Consider the following 15,587-nt stretch of genomic DNA (forward strand, 5'->3'; position numbering starts at 1 on the left):
TCTTTGTATAGCGCCTCATACGAGGGCCGGTTTGGCGTAACAAGTGTTGATACTACTGCAAAATTTTACTTGGTTTAGTGTACAATTATATCTTCATACGGAACCAAACTGGTGGAAATCCGTGTTGGTTCGACCCTAAATTTCGAAATCCTCCTGAATCGCCCTAAACCGCTTCGAACTGCCCCGAACCGAACGGAACCGGTGTGAACTGTTGGATTGAACCTTCGGGCAATCCACCTCTTTAAAAGGATTGAATCATGGTCTATTGAACCGGGGTGAACCGCTCGGTGGTTCACCCTATACCAAACCGGTAATCGATTGACAAAGGTCCCGGTTTGGCTAACCTTGGTAAATGAAACAAGCAAACAAAGAAAGAAATAAAGGAAGAAGGGGAGAGAGATAGTGGATACCTATTGGGACGCTCGACCGCAGGACGGCCTCGGGAGCGGGATAATAGAGCATCCCGTTCTGTGGAGAAACTGGAACACCTCCATCCCATAGGATTTAAAACCTTGTTATGATGTCTTTGAAAATTTAATGAATTGCCAAATTTGTAGAGTTGGAATTTACTAATCTTTGTCAAATATCCATAAATCATGATTTTTCACATGCTCCAACTTTCTGTCTTTTAGTTAGAAAACATTTTTCTGCTTGTAGTTTTTATTTTAGTCTCAAGAACCTCATCGAGTAAAAGCGATGAAATGTGATTTTGGTTAAAAAGAAGGTTTTACACTTATGGCAGTATTGCATCAAAAGTGTCCAACTTGTTTCTGCTTGGGATGTGCACATTGACTAAAATTAAAAATGAAGAATGCACCCTGCTTGGAAAAAGATTAAATGCTTGTCAGGTTGACTGAAAACCCTCCATAGAATGGTAATTCTTATTTTCTGTATTCCAATTTCCTTTCAGCCTTTATTGGTTTGCCTAGTTTCTTTATCAAATATTTCTTATAGAGAAGCTGAAGGAAATGCTTTTTTGCTTTGCGTCCACTTTGCCTGGCCATATTTGTCAACCTGACCCAACCAGAAGGGTAAAAAAAAAAAACATTTGAAACTTTCAACTAGTGCCATGTTTCAAGATTAGATTGTTTTGTTGGTGCGCCGTCATGCTTTGTACTTTGTTCAATGCGGGCATATGTATCTTGGTTACTGTTTGGCCCATGGGGTCTTGTACTGGGGTTTACCCTGCCCGGATTGAGAAAGTAATCCATTCTCCTTCATCTCTTAATATGATCTCTGGATATCTTGATTTGTGTTGATGCTGGACTTGGTTAGGCCATTATGGATAACAGTTATGAACAAGATATATGCAATAAATTTAACAGTCTGAATCTCTTGCTTCTTTGGGCATTCTCATTCACCATTACCCTGGAGGCCCTTCCCATTAATACACCCTTAATCACATTTGAAAAAGTCATCTTGAGGATCCATTGAAAACCAAATGCATGAGATGCAAACTATGAGCCATTTCATCACATTGTTATAAACATTTTCCAAGTCCTTTTTTCTCTCCTAACATAATACTCAATTAAACATAATTACATAATGAGTCAGTCCAAGAACTCCCATAAAATTTAGGGCATAATTAATGAACATGCTCTCTTTTAACAAAGTACGGTTTATCTTTTTTCTTAAGAAAATGGGGGTATTAAATTGTGGTTTTGAGATAATACTTAATTCTTATCAAAGTTGAGATCATGTATTTATCATAGACTCCTAGAATTACCAGAGCATAGCTTCTCTCCTCTCTCTATCTCTCTGCCCCCCTCCCTCCCTCCAGGGATCTCCATCTTTGCTCAATTTAGGTTATATAAATATTCATCTGTAATTTTTTTTCTTACAAGATGGTTGTTTTCTAAAGGTAATGCAGTTTGCAACTCAATGTTGAATTTATTCTCAGAAACAATTTTCATCCGTAAATATGATAATTTCTGCATTCTGGAATATCTTTATTTATTTTTCTTACTTTTCAGTTGACGTGTTCTTTTATTTATTTTGCATGTTTAACTGTGTAAAATATCTTTTAAGGCTGTTATAATTGAATGTCTTGCTGACTAAAGTTCTACTTTGCAGAAGAAATCCCATTGCAACAAAGAGCGGCAGCTGCATCCTTGTTGGGCAAGCTTGTGGGACAGCCGATGCATGGCCCTAGAGTGGCTATCACGTTAGCAAGGTTTCTACCAGATGGTTTGGTAGCTTCTATCAGGGATGGGCCGGGTGAAGCAGTGGTTTCATCTCTTGAACAGACGACAGAAACACCAGAACTTGTTTGGACACCTGCGATGGCAGCTTCTCTCTCTGCTCAATTATCAACAATGGCATCAGACCTCTACCGGGAACAGATGAAAGGACGTGTTGTTGATTGGGATATACCTGAACAGGCATCTGGCCAACATGCTATGAGAGATGAACCACAGGTATATTTTGTCATCATACCACATTTATTGAATTTTTGGGTTCTTTGTAGAATATTCTAAGGTGCATGTCTGTGCAGGTTGGGGGAATTTATGTAAGGCTTTTCCTAAAGGACCCTAAGTTTCCACTGAGAAATCCCAAGAGATTCTTGGAAGGACTTCTGGATCAGTATGTTACATCTATTGCTGCTACACATTATGACACTCAAGCTGTTGATTCTGAGCTTCCATTGCTGCTGTCTGCTGCACTTGTGTCCTTGCTACGGGTACATCCTGCACTAGCAGACCATGTCGGTTATCTTGGGTATGTTCCAAAACTTGTTTCTGCTATGGCCTATGAAGGAAGACGAGAAACAATGGCATCTGGAGAGGTGAAAAGTGGAAACTGGGTCCATTCCGATGAGTCGAAAGAAACCGAGGATGGACAATCACAGTCCGGTGGGCAGACCCCACAAGAACGGGTGCGTCTTAGTTGTTTGCGAGTTCTACACCAATTGGCATCTAGTACAACTTGTGCAGAAGCTATGGCAACTACAAGTGTAGGGACTCCTCAGGTATTAAAACATGTCAATATACAGGTTTTTCCGGTTGGGTAATATTTTGAATTCTTTCCGTTGATTAAATCTATGATGGCTCTGTTTGCTGATTTAGAGATTCTGTATAGATCATGCCATTAACATGGAAACAAGGTTTCTGTTTAACTGCTATTTGCCTGAGAATGTAGCTTCGAAGTTTAAGCTAAACAATTTTGCAGCTGAAAGTATTGTACTCATCCGTTCAGATAAAGCTTTATTATATATGATGTGCACTTGTTCCATGTGTGTCGAAGCTCTAAGAAGAACACTGAAAATGACAAAATGTCTTTATTTTTCTTTACTATCGAACCTTGAAATCTGATCTTGTACCTGTTTATCTCTTAGAAATTAATTAGAAGGCTTGATATAGGTGTATGATACCTCTTATAAGTGATGATTACATCTTATCCTCTGCTTGATGTTCCATTAGAACCCTTAAATTGTTTAACAGTATCTGCATTATCTGAAACAAGCAACTCCTTGGTCTGTGTTGACGTTATGCACGATGCTAGTGGTACATTGTGTTCTTAGATCAAAACTCATGGCTTGATGATTCTCTTTGTGCCCAAATTATTCTTCCAGATGGGAGATGTATGCTTTGTAGGAGAGCTGCATGACAAGCTTTATCAAGAAATTATTATTATGCAACTAGAAGTATCGATATTGCATTTTGCAACTACAGTTAATTCTCATTTCCATCTTCCATCTACTATTGCAGCATTGTTGAAGTTGACTATTTATTATAGGTACTTATATTATCACTAAATCTCTGTAGATCCATTCATTATAAAGTTTGGTCTCTTAATCATCTGACAAGGATCTGTTTCCCCCATCTTCTATCTGCCTCCCTCCTTCCTCTTTTTTACTAATTGCTTACTTTAATTACTTGCAGTTTTAAATTCTTTTCTTTTTGTGATAATATGATGAGAGCCATTGCAAGATATTTTTAAACGTGAAACTCAAAGGCTGCATGAAAGAAAGGAAAGAAGGATAATTTCTATTTTATTGAGATTGCATAATGTGAAATGTAAATGTAGTTTTCTCCTTTTTTTCTCACTGAATATTCTTTAGATTCATAATTAAGTCTATCCTGTATTTATATTGAAGGGGCACGATCTCGTTCCAGGTTTGATTCTTTTTTTCACTCCTTTTGTAAAGTTTGGTTTTGATGATTTGATCTTTGGGAAGTAGAGGGTGGGAAAAGGTTTTCATGCATCATATTTTTGCTCATTCAAACAGAACTGCATAACAGTACATTCCTTTTGTCGGTTACATCATGTGGCTGTTCTTTCTGCTCTTATTCCAGGTTGTGCCTTTGCTCATGAAAGCAATTGGATGGCAAGGCGGCAGTATACTAGCCTTGGAGACGCTAAAACGTGTTGTTGTTGCTGGGAATCGTGCTAGAGATGCACTCGTTGCACAAGGATTGAAGTAAGTTGCAAAGAAGTTCCAATCATTGATATTTGCTTTATATTTGTATTTTGAATTACGCAAAAAGTCGATAATTTAAGAATGCTGTCTTGTACGTTTACTTTGGAAAAATGATTTTTTTTGTAAATCTGAATATGATTTTAGTCTTTCGATCAATGTGATCTTTGATCCGACAAAATTTTCATAGGTTAATTTTTCAATAGGCCAACCTCATCATTTCAGCTATAATTCATCCTAAGATGGCTCATATAGTTTGTTGATCTTTTACAAATATTTTAATGATGAAACTTCACAAAAAAGTTGCTAAGATTCACTCAAATTACAAAAAAATAATAAAAAACTTGAATTTTTTTCCATAAAATGATTTTTTGGATGATAGATTTGTTATTTCATTCAGACACAGAACCATAGTCAGGATCTACTTGTCTTATCCTCCTCACTTTGTGCCAAATGAGTTTTTTTAAAAGAAAGGACTAGATCGGTGTGAAGTGTGAGCTGATAAATTATACTTGCATTATAGACATCAATTAAATGGATAAGATTGCTAAAGTGAAAAGCATTAAAGTAATGACAAATTATAAGCAATTAATCTTATCCAAGGCCACATCCTTGGTAATAATAGGCTTTACAGATCCTTGTAGCTGCCATCCTAGTTGTCTTAAACCTTTCCTATTTTTCAATCCATTAACCCAGACCTAAGTAGCTCTAAATAACAGGCCCTGTTTTGGTATTATTGCAAATGTGCATGATTCATCACTTTAGTATCTATTGATGCAGCTTATAAGTTGAATGAATGAAACTAAGAAACAAAACTGCATGTTTGAAGGAGTGAAACTGTTATAAAGTTCAGAACATTTTAATTTCCTAGATGAACAAAAAAAAAAAAGAAACTTATACCATTTTCTTCCAAAATGAGGCCTCAGAGAGCAAATTGAATGTGGTACTAAAGAATGTTATTGAAGAAAGTATTTGAATAGTTTTTCTTTGAATGTTGCCTAGTTAATTTCATATTGCTGATTTAAATTGTTTTCAGAGTTTCATACTGCTATGTTCTTTTCTGTTTATCCTTGCTCCATATGTGAGTGCCTCCCACTTCCTAGGTTGTATTCCACGCGTATATCTCCTTCGTTGGGGTAAGTATATATCACTGAGATTGTAGTTATGACATTTTTTGTTCCTTGAAACAATTGGCAAGGCTCTCTCCAGTAAGAGCACCCATATGCTTTATTTATAACCTTGTTCCTTGTTGCCATATACATGAAAATTCAGAAAAGCCACCAAAACTAAGGATGCTTCAAGAACTTCTGGTTCTAAGTCGTGACAGTACGTGAATGTGAGAAATAATTTGTAACTTTTATGACGCTTTGTTTAATAATTAATTGAAGGAATTTGCCAAAATTTGACATTCTAAAATTTATCTAAAGAGTTTCTTCTTCATTGTATATATTTTGAGCTGTCATTTTATTGAAAAGTTAACTACAATATTTGAAAATAACCAAATTATTAGATAATATAATAAATTTGTTTTTTGATCTAATATGGTTGTGCTTTATTTCTGTGATTATTGATCACAAGATCCACATCCAGTCTGTATGAAAGTTAAACATAAGAAGTTAGAATTTAATTGCAGCTATCTCTCCATCACTTTTAGCAGTATTAACCCATCTTTGGGAATTTCAGCATGTCTTAACTGTAATGCATTAGGTACTTTTATTGACTTGGAGATTTGTATAATCTTCTTAGGCAATGTCTTGTTACCTCGCCCAGCAACATGACCATCTCGATATGTAAGTCAACATTCTTCTAGAGACTACTAGTTCCTCCAGTGGATGAATCCTTACCACATATAAAAACTTATTGGTCGATTGTTTTCATATTGAATCTTTGATGCAGTCATGTGCATATTTCTGTCAAAAGCTTTCAGTAGGAAAGTACAGATGCATACCTTTTTGTTTAATAGTTATCTTAAAAACTGGAGTTACATGCCATGTTGATCCTTTTCCCATGAATGACAAACATGAACTTTATAGGGTTGGTCTGGTTGAAATACTTCTTGGCCTTCTTGATTGGAGAGCTGGAGGAAGGTACGGACTTTGCACTCAAATGAAGTGGAATGAGTCTGAAGCTTCAATCGGGCGTGTGCTTGCAGTAGAGGTAAATTTTTTTTTTTTTCTCAGGAAACATTTAGCTACATATTTTCAAATGGGAAATATGACCGCCATTGGTATTGATATTAATTTTACACCTTAAGTCTTATTAGACCTCAAGCAAGTAAATTTGTATCCTTTCTCTAAATTAGTTTGTTTGAAATTGATTCTTTGAATTTTAAATTTCTTTGATCATATTTTCAGACATATAGAATTGAAAGAACATATGCACTTATATGAAGTATGTGTAAAATGAGTGGATGATGACTACTAAAGAAAGTTTTAGACATGAACCACAGGTAAGCTTGTTAGAAGTTGGGACAAAAAATGAAAAATGATAGAAGAGGGCCACAGGTAAGTTTTGATAGGAATTTCAAGCAAAGCCACAGTCCATGAGATATATTCGCAGGAAGATAGAGTAGAAAACATGTGAGTTCCCTAGTAATAAATATTTTAGTCCTGAATGATGAATGGAAGTTCAGATTCATCTGGAGAATACCAGAGATTGAAGTATGATATATTCCCATGAGCTGGAAGTGGGGTGCTGTATTACCAAGAGTATGGAAAAAGTTTGGTGTGCATATTTGTTAGTAAACTCTGATTAAATGGACATAATGCTGGATTATGTTTTATTATCAGAGATTTGAATGGACAACTTCTTGTTCTGGTTCAAAAACTTCCAGATTATTTTCAGTTATATTGGCTGAATTACATGCACCACGGTAGGGTATTATGTGCAGAAACTTGAATAATATGTCCTGTAAATAAGTCAAAATGATGCAAAACTATTCCAAATTTAATTCACAAATTGAAGCTAAGAATAATCAAATTACAGATTTCTTGGATTTCTCTTCTTCAACAGAAAGTTCAGAGCTTGTTTAATATAAGATATGTGAATTAGCAAAGAAAGTTGAAAGTGTGACAGTAATCTAAAGTTCAGCATTGCACCAGCTCTGGAAAAAAGGCATACCGACATGTCAGGAAGTTGTCAAGGTTGTCTGAAATCTACTCAAAAGAAAGTCAACATTTCTTCTTGTCTGTATTCATAGGTAGGGTGAATACTTGATGTAGTAGCATGAGCACTATTGCCTGTTATATTCATCTTTTTCGGAGTCTAAATTTGGTTTCATGGAATTAATTTCTTTTTATCTATTACAGAACAATGGTAGAACTACTAATCTAAAAACAACTTTGGGCGATAGGTGTTTATAAATTGTATTGCTTTCATGTAAGTTTGGGAAATACGTATTACGTATTGAAGCAGAATACCTTTTTTGGGTGCATATATCTTTTCTGGATGCTGCTTTGCCGCCTTCTGCATCATTCGAGTCTTTCTTGTGCAGATACATTTGAGTCTTGCACGATTAAATGTCTTTTATTTTTTGTGAAGCATCACATGCGATATTTTAATTAATTCTTCAATAAGGTACAACTCTTATCATTTTGATCCAGGTGTTGCATGCATTTGCAACTGAGGGTGCCCATTGTGCTAAAGTTCGTGACATATTGAATTCTTCTGATGTAAGTTTGTCAATTTATTTCCACTAAATTTAATTTTTTATGGATTTTAATAATTTCATTTTATGCCAATCTACCTAATTACTTGCTTTGCTGAGGACGATTTCATATCTTTCTAATGAATTTTTTGATTCTCTTAATTCTAAAAGCGTTCATGTAGTTTTTTTTATTTTTTTATTGTCCTGTACAACAGGCAGTGACAAAATAGGTTCCTCTAGTTTTTCAAAGAAAAGAACAGTGGTTTCTATTACTTGAGTATGCGTTGATGCAAACACTTTTAGGTTGTTAAGAATCCAAGGTTGTAATTCATAATAGTTGCTTAGAAGGCTATAATGCAAGAGAGTTCATATTGATACTCTTAAATTTGTCTCTTTAGCCTTTTGATAATGTAATGTTCTCTCTAACATATCAAATCAGTTGAATGTCTTATTTGTGTATATTTCTTTTTGAAATTATTTGTTTTAATTTAAATTCAATTTCTGAATTTGGGATATGGCTCCTTGGTGCACTTTATTTGTGTCTGATCACTCTTTTTACTGAGTCCCAAGTATGGGGGATAACCAAGTTGGTCCATGGTGGGTGGTTTCAAGAAGGGAGGCAAGAAAATTAATCAATTCATTAAAGGCCAACTTTAGTGGGTATATATATGAAGAATATTATTCCAAATAAAAGCAATATCTGAGAGAACCAAAGATTCTGCAACAGTGAAAATTATTCTTTAGGTGAAATGTTTAATATTCATGTTTAATGTGTATTATATCATTTAACTTTTTGATGGTAAAATAGAATATGAATATGAACTATGACAATCTGTGCCTGTTTAGATTCCTATAGAGGTTATCCAGGGAATGCTCTTTATTTGGTTGGCGCCCAGAAGATCTTAACAGTGAGGAAAAGGAATTTTTGTGATTAAGGGTCCGTTTGGATAATCCTGTGCAATCTTTTTTTTTTCCATCCTACAGGAATGGACTGGAGGAGACGGTTGATATGGGCTGGGCTAAATCTCATATTCTAGATGTAATCTGTGGACATAGTTTAAAAAAAGTACTAGACAGGCCAGGCCCAATTTCTGCAGAATTTTTAGTCTAATCCTGTAGAAATATCCAAATAGGCCCTAAGACTATAAATCCATGTGTTTCTATTGGAGCGGGACACAGCTTGAATGTGGTAACCTAAAATTATGGATTGTCTGCTAGGCTTCCCACTCGAACTAATCTCATCTTTCCCGCCCTCTACTCTTCCTCCTAGTTTCGGTCGTCCGAAGTCCGATGGGTTTAACCAACCAAGGAACATCTTAGTCGGGCATGCAGACAGACCCTAAAGCTTTGTGTCTGCATGGGTTATCTTTCCAGTTCGCCAACCTGTATAAGCCACAAATATTGGCAAGCTTTGCATAATCTACTGAATGGTTAATGTTAACAGCCAGTGAAACAGTGCAGCTTAGTCCTCAAAAGTCACCTTCAGAGTTGTGCTCTACTTCCAACCCGCTCTTGGGAAATGAGCGGGTTTTTTTTTTATTAAAAAAAGAAAGTGTCATGCTTATTGTGCAATTGCATTGCTGAAAAAATATTTGTCATCTTTGACAGGTATGGAGTGCTTATAAAGATCAGAAGCACGACCTTTTTCTTCCTTCAAATGCTCAATCTGCTGCTGCTGGGGTTGCTGGACTCATTGAAAGCTCATCATCAAGACTCACATATGCTCTTACTGCTCCACCATCACAGCCTGCTCTGGCAAGGCTCCCTTCCATTGCTTCTGCTACAAATTCTAATGAAAAGCGGAGCCATGGGCCGATATAGAGAAATTCATGCTTGTGCTGACACTACCACAACCAATCAGCATCATACACCATATGGTTGCTTCGTCATACAGTACATAATGTACAGATTTTTGCAAAACTGGGGTCCATTCATTTACTTGTAAAGCCTGAACTCGTTCAAGCTTTTGTATCATATCTGTTCATATATCTTGCAAAATAAGTGGGGGTTTTTGAATGAGTGCGGTTTTGTAATCATCGAGTTTCTGTTTAAATGTTTGATTCTTTTGTTTTCCGCAAAAGATTTTCACAGGGAAAGCCAATTTGTAGAGGTACTTTCTGGTTGTTACATTGCTTGAACCTTGAAGTTCCAAAAAACCATTAATTGTTAAACAAAACGGGCATTGCCACATATACAGGTCCCTGCTGCTCTTACCAGAAAAATAAGCGAGTTGTTTCTAAGCGCCATTGCGCTGAGTGAATTCTTTTTCTTGGAAGTTGACCGAAAGAATAAATTCTTATCTTTCACAAAATTTATGGTGAAAGTGGTCATTGATTATTGCAATAATGTATGATGTGGTTTAGTATTTTGGCAATTATGATGAAGAGGTCTGTATATGCTGTTAGTTGGTACATTGAATGTAGTACTCGTGTCCATGTTGGAAAAAGAAGTTTTCCAGATTTGAGTTGGAGAACATATTCTCATTTACCAGGAGAGTAGTCAAAACAACATTGATGCCTTAGTCTATTAACCTACTCCGGAAACTTATATGGAAGTCTTTTCGATGGAAGCACCTAAGGGGGCGTTTGGTAACCCCAACAGGATCACCACGGTGATCTAAAATCTTCAGTGATCTGAATGCTGGGGTGATTTGATCTCCAGTGATCGAACATTAATGTCTTTGGTAAGCCATGATCTCGTGATTAAAAATCTCCAAGTATCTATAAGTAACTTATTTGGTATGGTATGGGGATCCAAGATCACCGACCACATAATACCATAAATACGTCTGATATATTTTAAATGAATTTTTTATGTGTTTTTTTTTAATTCTTATGAGTCAAAAATGTAAGTCAATATGCTAATTTCTATAATAGCTCCATAATTTTGTCACATATTCTACTTTTAATAGCCCTTACCATATATTTATTAATCATATAAAATATATTATAATAAAATATTAATATATTTATCAATATATTAATTATTAATATATTCTATAAAAATATATTTATTACTCCTATAAATTATTAATCTTATAAAAATATATTATTTTTCATTATAGAATTAATATCTTTATTTATACTTATAATAGATTTTTTAATACTAATAGTTATTTTGATTAGAAAAATAAGGTAAATAGGAGTAATATATTAAATATTTTCATTATATAAATATAAAATATAATAATATATTTCTACTATAATTTAAAATTATCCTTCAATAATAATAGGATAATAATATGATTAGTAATATATTATAATATAATATATATCATTAATATAATATATATATATATATATATATATATATATATATATATATATATATATATATATATATATATATATATATATATATATATATATATATATATATATATATATATAACATTGACATAATATATTGATGATATATTGATATATCAAATTTTCTGCTAAATTGAGGGGTATTTTTGTTTTTAACTTTCAACCCAAGATCACTGCAGTGGGGTGATTTTAGATTTCCGACCTCAAGAACGGGTATTCCATCACCGAGTTGGACGGTGATTTAAGCAGTGGAGGTGATTTAGGATCACTACCATATAGGATTACCGTGGTACAACCAAACACGATGATCTCATCACTTCCACCCACATCACCATTGATCCTGGGATGATCCCTCCATACCAAACGCCCCCTAAGGAGACATTCAGCCAGCTCTTATGAATCGCTGAAACTTGGAAGTCTCTCTCCTTCCAACCAAAATCCAAGATAATACTTAAGTTTTGGTTTTTATTAGGTCTTTTATTAAACCAATCCTTGGGTCTTATTCTAGTTACTTTGGTTTAACTTTACTAAACTAATCATTTGACATGTCCATGTCATTCAGGCTTGGAACCAGCAATAGTGGTACCACCACATGACCTTTGTTTCTAAATTACTTATCAAATTATATTAATCAACCAAACATTCCAACTGCATCAAGTCATCAATCTAACAGACTAAGATGTGCAATCATATAAATACAGCAGATTCTGTTATAGTTGCAGCCTCTCAATTGTTACAAGTCATCTCAGGAGGCAGCCTAGGAATTACAGTCGTGTTGGATGCTTGGCTACTGAATTCTGAAACAGGAGATTACCACCGTTAACTTACCTCAAATTCAAAAGAAAAAGGCTACATTACCACCTGTGACACTGCTTTCCAAGAACTGATGAAGAATACTGCAAGACAAAGATCAGTTAGGATCTCTTGTGAAAGCATTTTATGCAACAGGTCACCTGCCATTCCTATGTGGCTTCAATTGTCTTAAGCTTTCCTTTCTTCCTATCCAAGATAATTGCACATCTACTAGCCAGAGAAATATGTTTCCAAATCAAAATATGAACCTTCAAAATGCTGCTTTATTAGAACAGATGAATTGCATTTGTTTTTCGCCAGTTATCCTATGAAAAATGAAAACTACAATAAAAACGAAATTGGAATCTGAAACATAAAAAACAAAAGATAGTCAGATGGTGTCGGGGAAAGACAGCCAAATAACTAACTCCAAGATATCAATTTCCAGCAGCAGCCGCCATGGGTCTTTCAAACTTCATCTTCCTCTGGGAAGCGCAGGTGCTTCCCCTTAGGTGCAGGCAGTCCCCTCAATACCAACACGCTTGGAGAAACAGCCTTCTCATCGGCGACTTCCTCCTCTTCACCTTCAATCTCGTCATCACTGTTGTAGATGAAACGTGTGTGCTTCCCGGTGCACTCAGGCAGTCTCACCTTATCCTGTACTGACATCTTGCTCAGGCCTCTACACAAATCGTTTAAAATCTCATCATCTTCTTCATCCACATCATCTTCAGCTTCCTCGTAATAGACTTCATCTTCAACAATATCTTCGTCGTCATCCTCTTGGATACTTGCAGCATTGGCTTGAAGGGACCAGATAGAAGAGTTGTCATCTTCGGGGGATTTCTCTGCGTAACTGCCTTCACTCCCTTGGTAAGTCAGAGATGAAGAGATTGCTGAGGCATCAGAGATTTCTGATTTCCCAGGAGAGTCATCGAATAGCAATGCTCGGTTGATCACACATTCTTGAGAATGGTGAGATTTCTCTGGTTCCAGAGATGCAGCAACCTGAGAAATTGACAAACATATAAACCAGTTAAGCAATATATATATAAACATGTTGAAGGAACTTTCAAGCCTAGATAAAATTTGATGCGGATGATATGATGAATATTAAAGCACAGATGATCTGATTAGACATAAGTGATTGGTTTGAGAGGATAGCAGCGGAGAAAGCAAATCCAAGTATATGAATGAAATGAGATATGGAAGAATTAAGCTCAAAGAGATATCATAAAATAACAACCATCTTGAATTTTGTCAGAACTTGAGTAGCCCATCTAGGCATAAAGGGAAGCAACTAAAGGAAAGCTTGAATTTCTGAAAACCAGGTCATGTAATAAATCAAAAATCAAACATGAAAAAAAGCAATAAAATAATACTTAGAACAGTAATATTCAAGATAATAAATGAGAAAAGAAAGGCCACAGGGATGCTTGGACAAAAGGGGGGGAAATTAGGGAAAGAAAAGTGGGAAAAGAAAAAGAAAAAGAAAACATCATTCAGACCTGCTGAGGGTTTGGGATATCTTCAGTAACACAAGGCATCTTAGCATCGATCAGAACACCTTCTTCCAAGCCTGGCATGTTAGGGATGTAAGGTGTGTTGGCTGGCGTGGGAGCAAGAAGCTGCGCTGGTGAAATCGGAAGGCCTAAGAGGAATGTCGCATGCCCCGGAGGAAGCTTATTGACAAGCTCAGCCTCTTCCTCCACCTTCTGCAGGAGTGTCTTCACCTGGCTCCGGAGCAACGCCTCGCCTGACCCAGGAGTCCGTTTGGCTCGAACTCGGCTCCTGACCACCGAAGACGAAGGAGTCTTCTCGACCAGGCTTCCCGTTGCAAGTCCCACGATGGGAGAATCGTTCGTGATGTCGAGCAGTGCAGAACGCTCGCCGTTTCTTGATCTTGAAAAGGCATCTTCTTGCATGTTCTTCTCTGCATTTAGAAAAAGAGGGAAGTAACAAGAATCCAGTCAGTCATATGACAGAAGGATGAGATAATGAGAACGGTCTCTCGTACAATAAAAGAAAGGATTTTGCTTACGGCAGGCAGCAGAGGCCTGAGATCTTGTGACCCTTCTCAAGGATGATGGGGTTTCCATTGCCGCCTGAAAAACAAAACAAATTCACGTAAAAGAAGAAAAAAAAAGACATCAGAGAAGCACAAGATTTCAGATTCTTGGAGAGAAGCGAGGATATTGGAACAAAAGAGACAAGCAAACGAGGGATCTAATGGGTTCTTCCTCACCGGAAAACGCAGGAATCCGGAAGCGTTTGGTCGGACTCTCGCCGGTGATCGTGGGCTTTGGAAGGGAAGGAGACTTTGGGCTTGATGGAGAGAGGAGGAGGAGGAGGAGGAGAAAGGAACGAAGAAGGAATAGGTGAGGGGTGGGGAGAACTGGTGCAGGGTTTTTAAAAGATTTGAATCGGGGGGGTTCCCAACGGTAATATGACCGTTGGAGGCTGAGGGGGTGCATACCTGGATATCACTATTTCCGATATCCGGATTCGGTGAAGGATTTTCTTACTAAAAACTAGCCGTTGAGAGGGGATGTGCGCGGAAGTTTCATTTTAGCCCTTCTGGAATCATGATAGGTTGGGCTGTGAAAGTGCTCTCTGAACATGACGCGGTATGCGTCGGACCGGTTTGTGAATTTTTAGGTCGGACCGGTGTTTAGAATAAAACATGTTTGGCCAATCATGATTGATCAGGTTCTAGGATAGGACCTAAATCATATCACACTCTGTAGAATGTAATTTGTCCTAGCAAGAATTTTATAAAATAATGAGAGCCATCTATTCAAAAAAATTTTGTTTTCATAATTCAAGCATTGGTTTTTGATTGCAACTGCCTCTATGGATTCCAGAGGTATCAAATAAAAGTGATCCAATCAGAAGGATGGAGGAATTCTTTCAATACGTTAAACTCGAATCTCTTGAATAAAATAATAAATAATAAAAATTTTAGAAAGTGAGGCCATGAATCCCTTACTTTTTTATTTTTTATAATCCATAAATTATATATATATTATACATTGAAAGTAGAGTCTATATTTTTGGCTTTTATTTTCTCTATTGGGATTTTAGTGGTAGAATATAGAATCTACACTCTTTACTTCCTCTCCCTCTATTTTCCTTCTAAAATCATAACATACGCCTTCTATGTATACTAGTGATATCTTTATTTTAGTTAGATTCTTTTTCTAGCTCAAAAAGGAGAAATTTACCTATTCTATAAAGGTCCACTTTTTTTGTTTGAGCTAGATTTCTCTTCTAGTTAAAAGAGGATAAAAAATTTCTCTTTTTCATGCTAGTGAAGTCCATCTCAAATTGTATTAGATTTATCTCCTACTTAAACAAAAATATAAATTGTAAAAATAATTAAAATACCTTAGAACTTTTTTAATTTGAATAGAAGCTAGATATT

The 15,587-nt window shown here is 36.0% G+C and overlaps 2 protein-coding genes across 4 annotated transcripts in view; one reads left to right on the forward strand and one right to left on the reverse strand.

Annotated features, from left to right (window-relative positions):
- Positions 1-10,079, forward strand: part of GRV2 (DNAJ heat shock N-terminal domain-containing protein) — a 29,142-nt gene extending 19,063 nt beyond the window's left edge. For 2 of the 3 annotated variants that reach the window (XM_008801860.6, XM_088718914.2), the window contains exons 17-22: positions 2,074-2,417; positions 2,495-2,968; positions 4,296-4,420; positions 6,451-6,574; positions 8,020-8,088; positions 9,672-10,079. In XM_008801860.6, the coding sequence (XP_008800082.4) occupies positions 2,074-2,417; positions 2,495-2,968; positions 4,296-4,420; positions 6,451-6,574; positions 8,020-8,088; positions 9,672-9,884 (1,349 nt within the window). In that variant the 3' untranslated portion in view covers positions 9,885-10,079. Of the gene's footprint in view, positions 1-2,073; positions 2,418-2,494; positions 2,969-4,295; positions 4,421-6,163; positions 6,359-6,450; positions 6,575-8,019; positions 8,089-9,671 lie in introns of those variants that run through there. The other variant, XM_088718913.2, reaches the window with a different exon arrangement.
- A 2,348-nt stretch (positions 10,080-12,427) lies between these two features.
- LOC103714568 (uncharacterized) lies at positions 12,428-14,571 on the reverse strand. The gene is made up of 4 exons (XM_008801859.5): positions 14,409-14,571; positions 14,205-14,268; positions 13,672-14,096; positions 12,428-13,171 (listed from the first exon to the last, which is right to left on the reverse strand). Exons 2-4 carry the CDS (start codon positions 14,260-14,262, stop codon positions 12,632-12,634), a joined length of 1,023 nt encoding a protein of 340 aa, XP_008800081.4. The 5' UTR covers positions 14,263-14,268; positions 14,409-14,571; the 3' UTR covers positions 12,428-12,631.
- Between the last annotated feature and the right edge of the window lie 1,016 nt (positions 14,572-15,587).

The sequence above is a fragment of the Phoenix dactylifera genome, chromosome 3 (assembly GCF_051530095.1).
Source record: "Phoenix dactylifera cultivar Ajwa chromosome 3, Ajwa_hap1_PhDact_Kaust_v1.1, whole genome shotgun sequence".
Taxonomy (NCBI): Eukaryota; Viridiplantae; Streptophyta; class Magnoliopsida; order Arecales; family Arecaceae; genus Phoenix; species Phoenix dactylifera.

Excerpts from the sequence above, each read along its gene's own strand:
- LOC103714568 (XM_008801859.5), bottom strand. The coding sequence starts at position 14,262 with ATGGAAACCCCATCATCCTTGAGAAGGGTCACAAGATCTCAGGCCTCT. Across the intron at positions 14,097-14,204 it reads TCAGGCCTCTGCTGCCTGCC|AGAAGAACATGCAAGAAGAT; the intron begins GTAAGCAAAATC and ends TTCTAAATGCAG. Across the intron at positions 13,172-13,671 it reads ATATCCCAAACCCTCAGCAG|GTTGCTGCATCTCTGGAACC; the intron begins GTCTGAATGATG and ends TCAATTTCTCAG.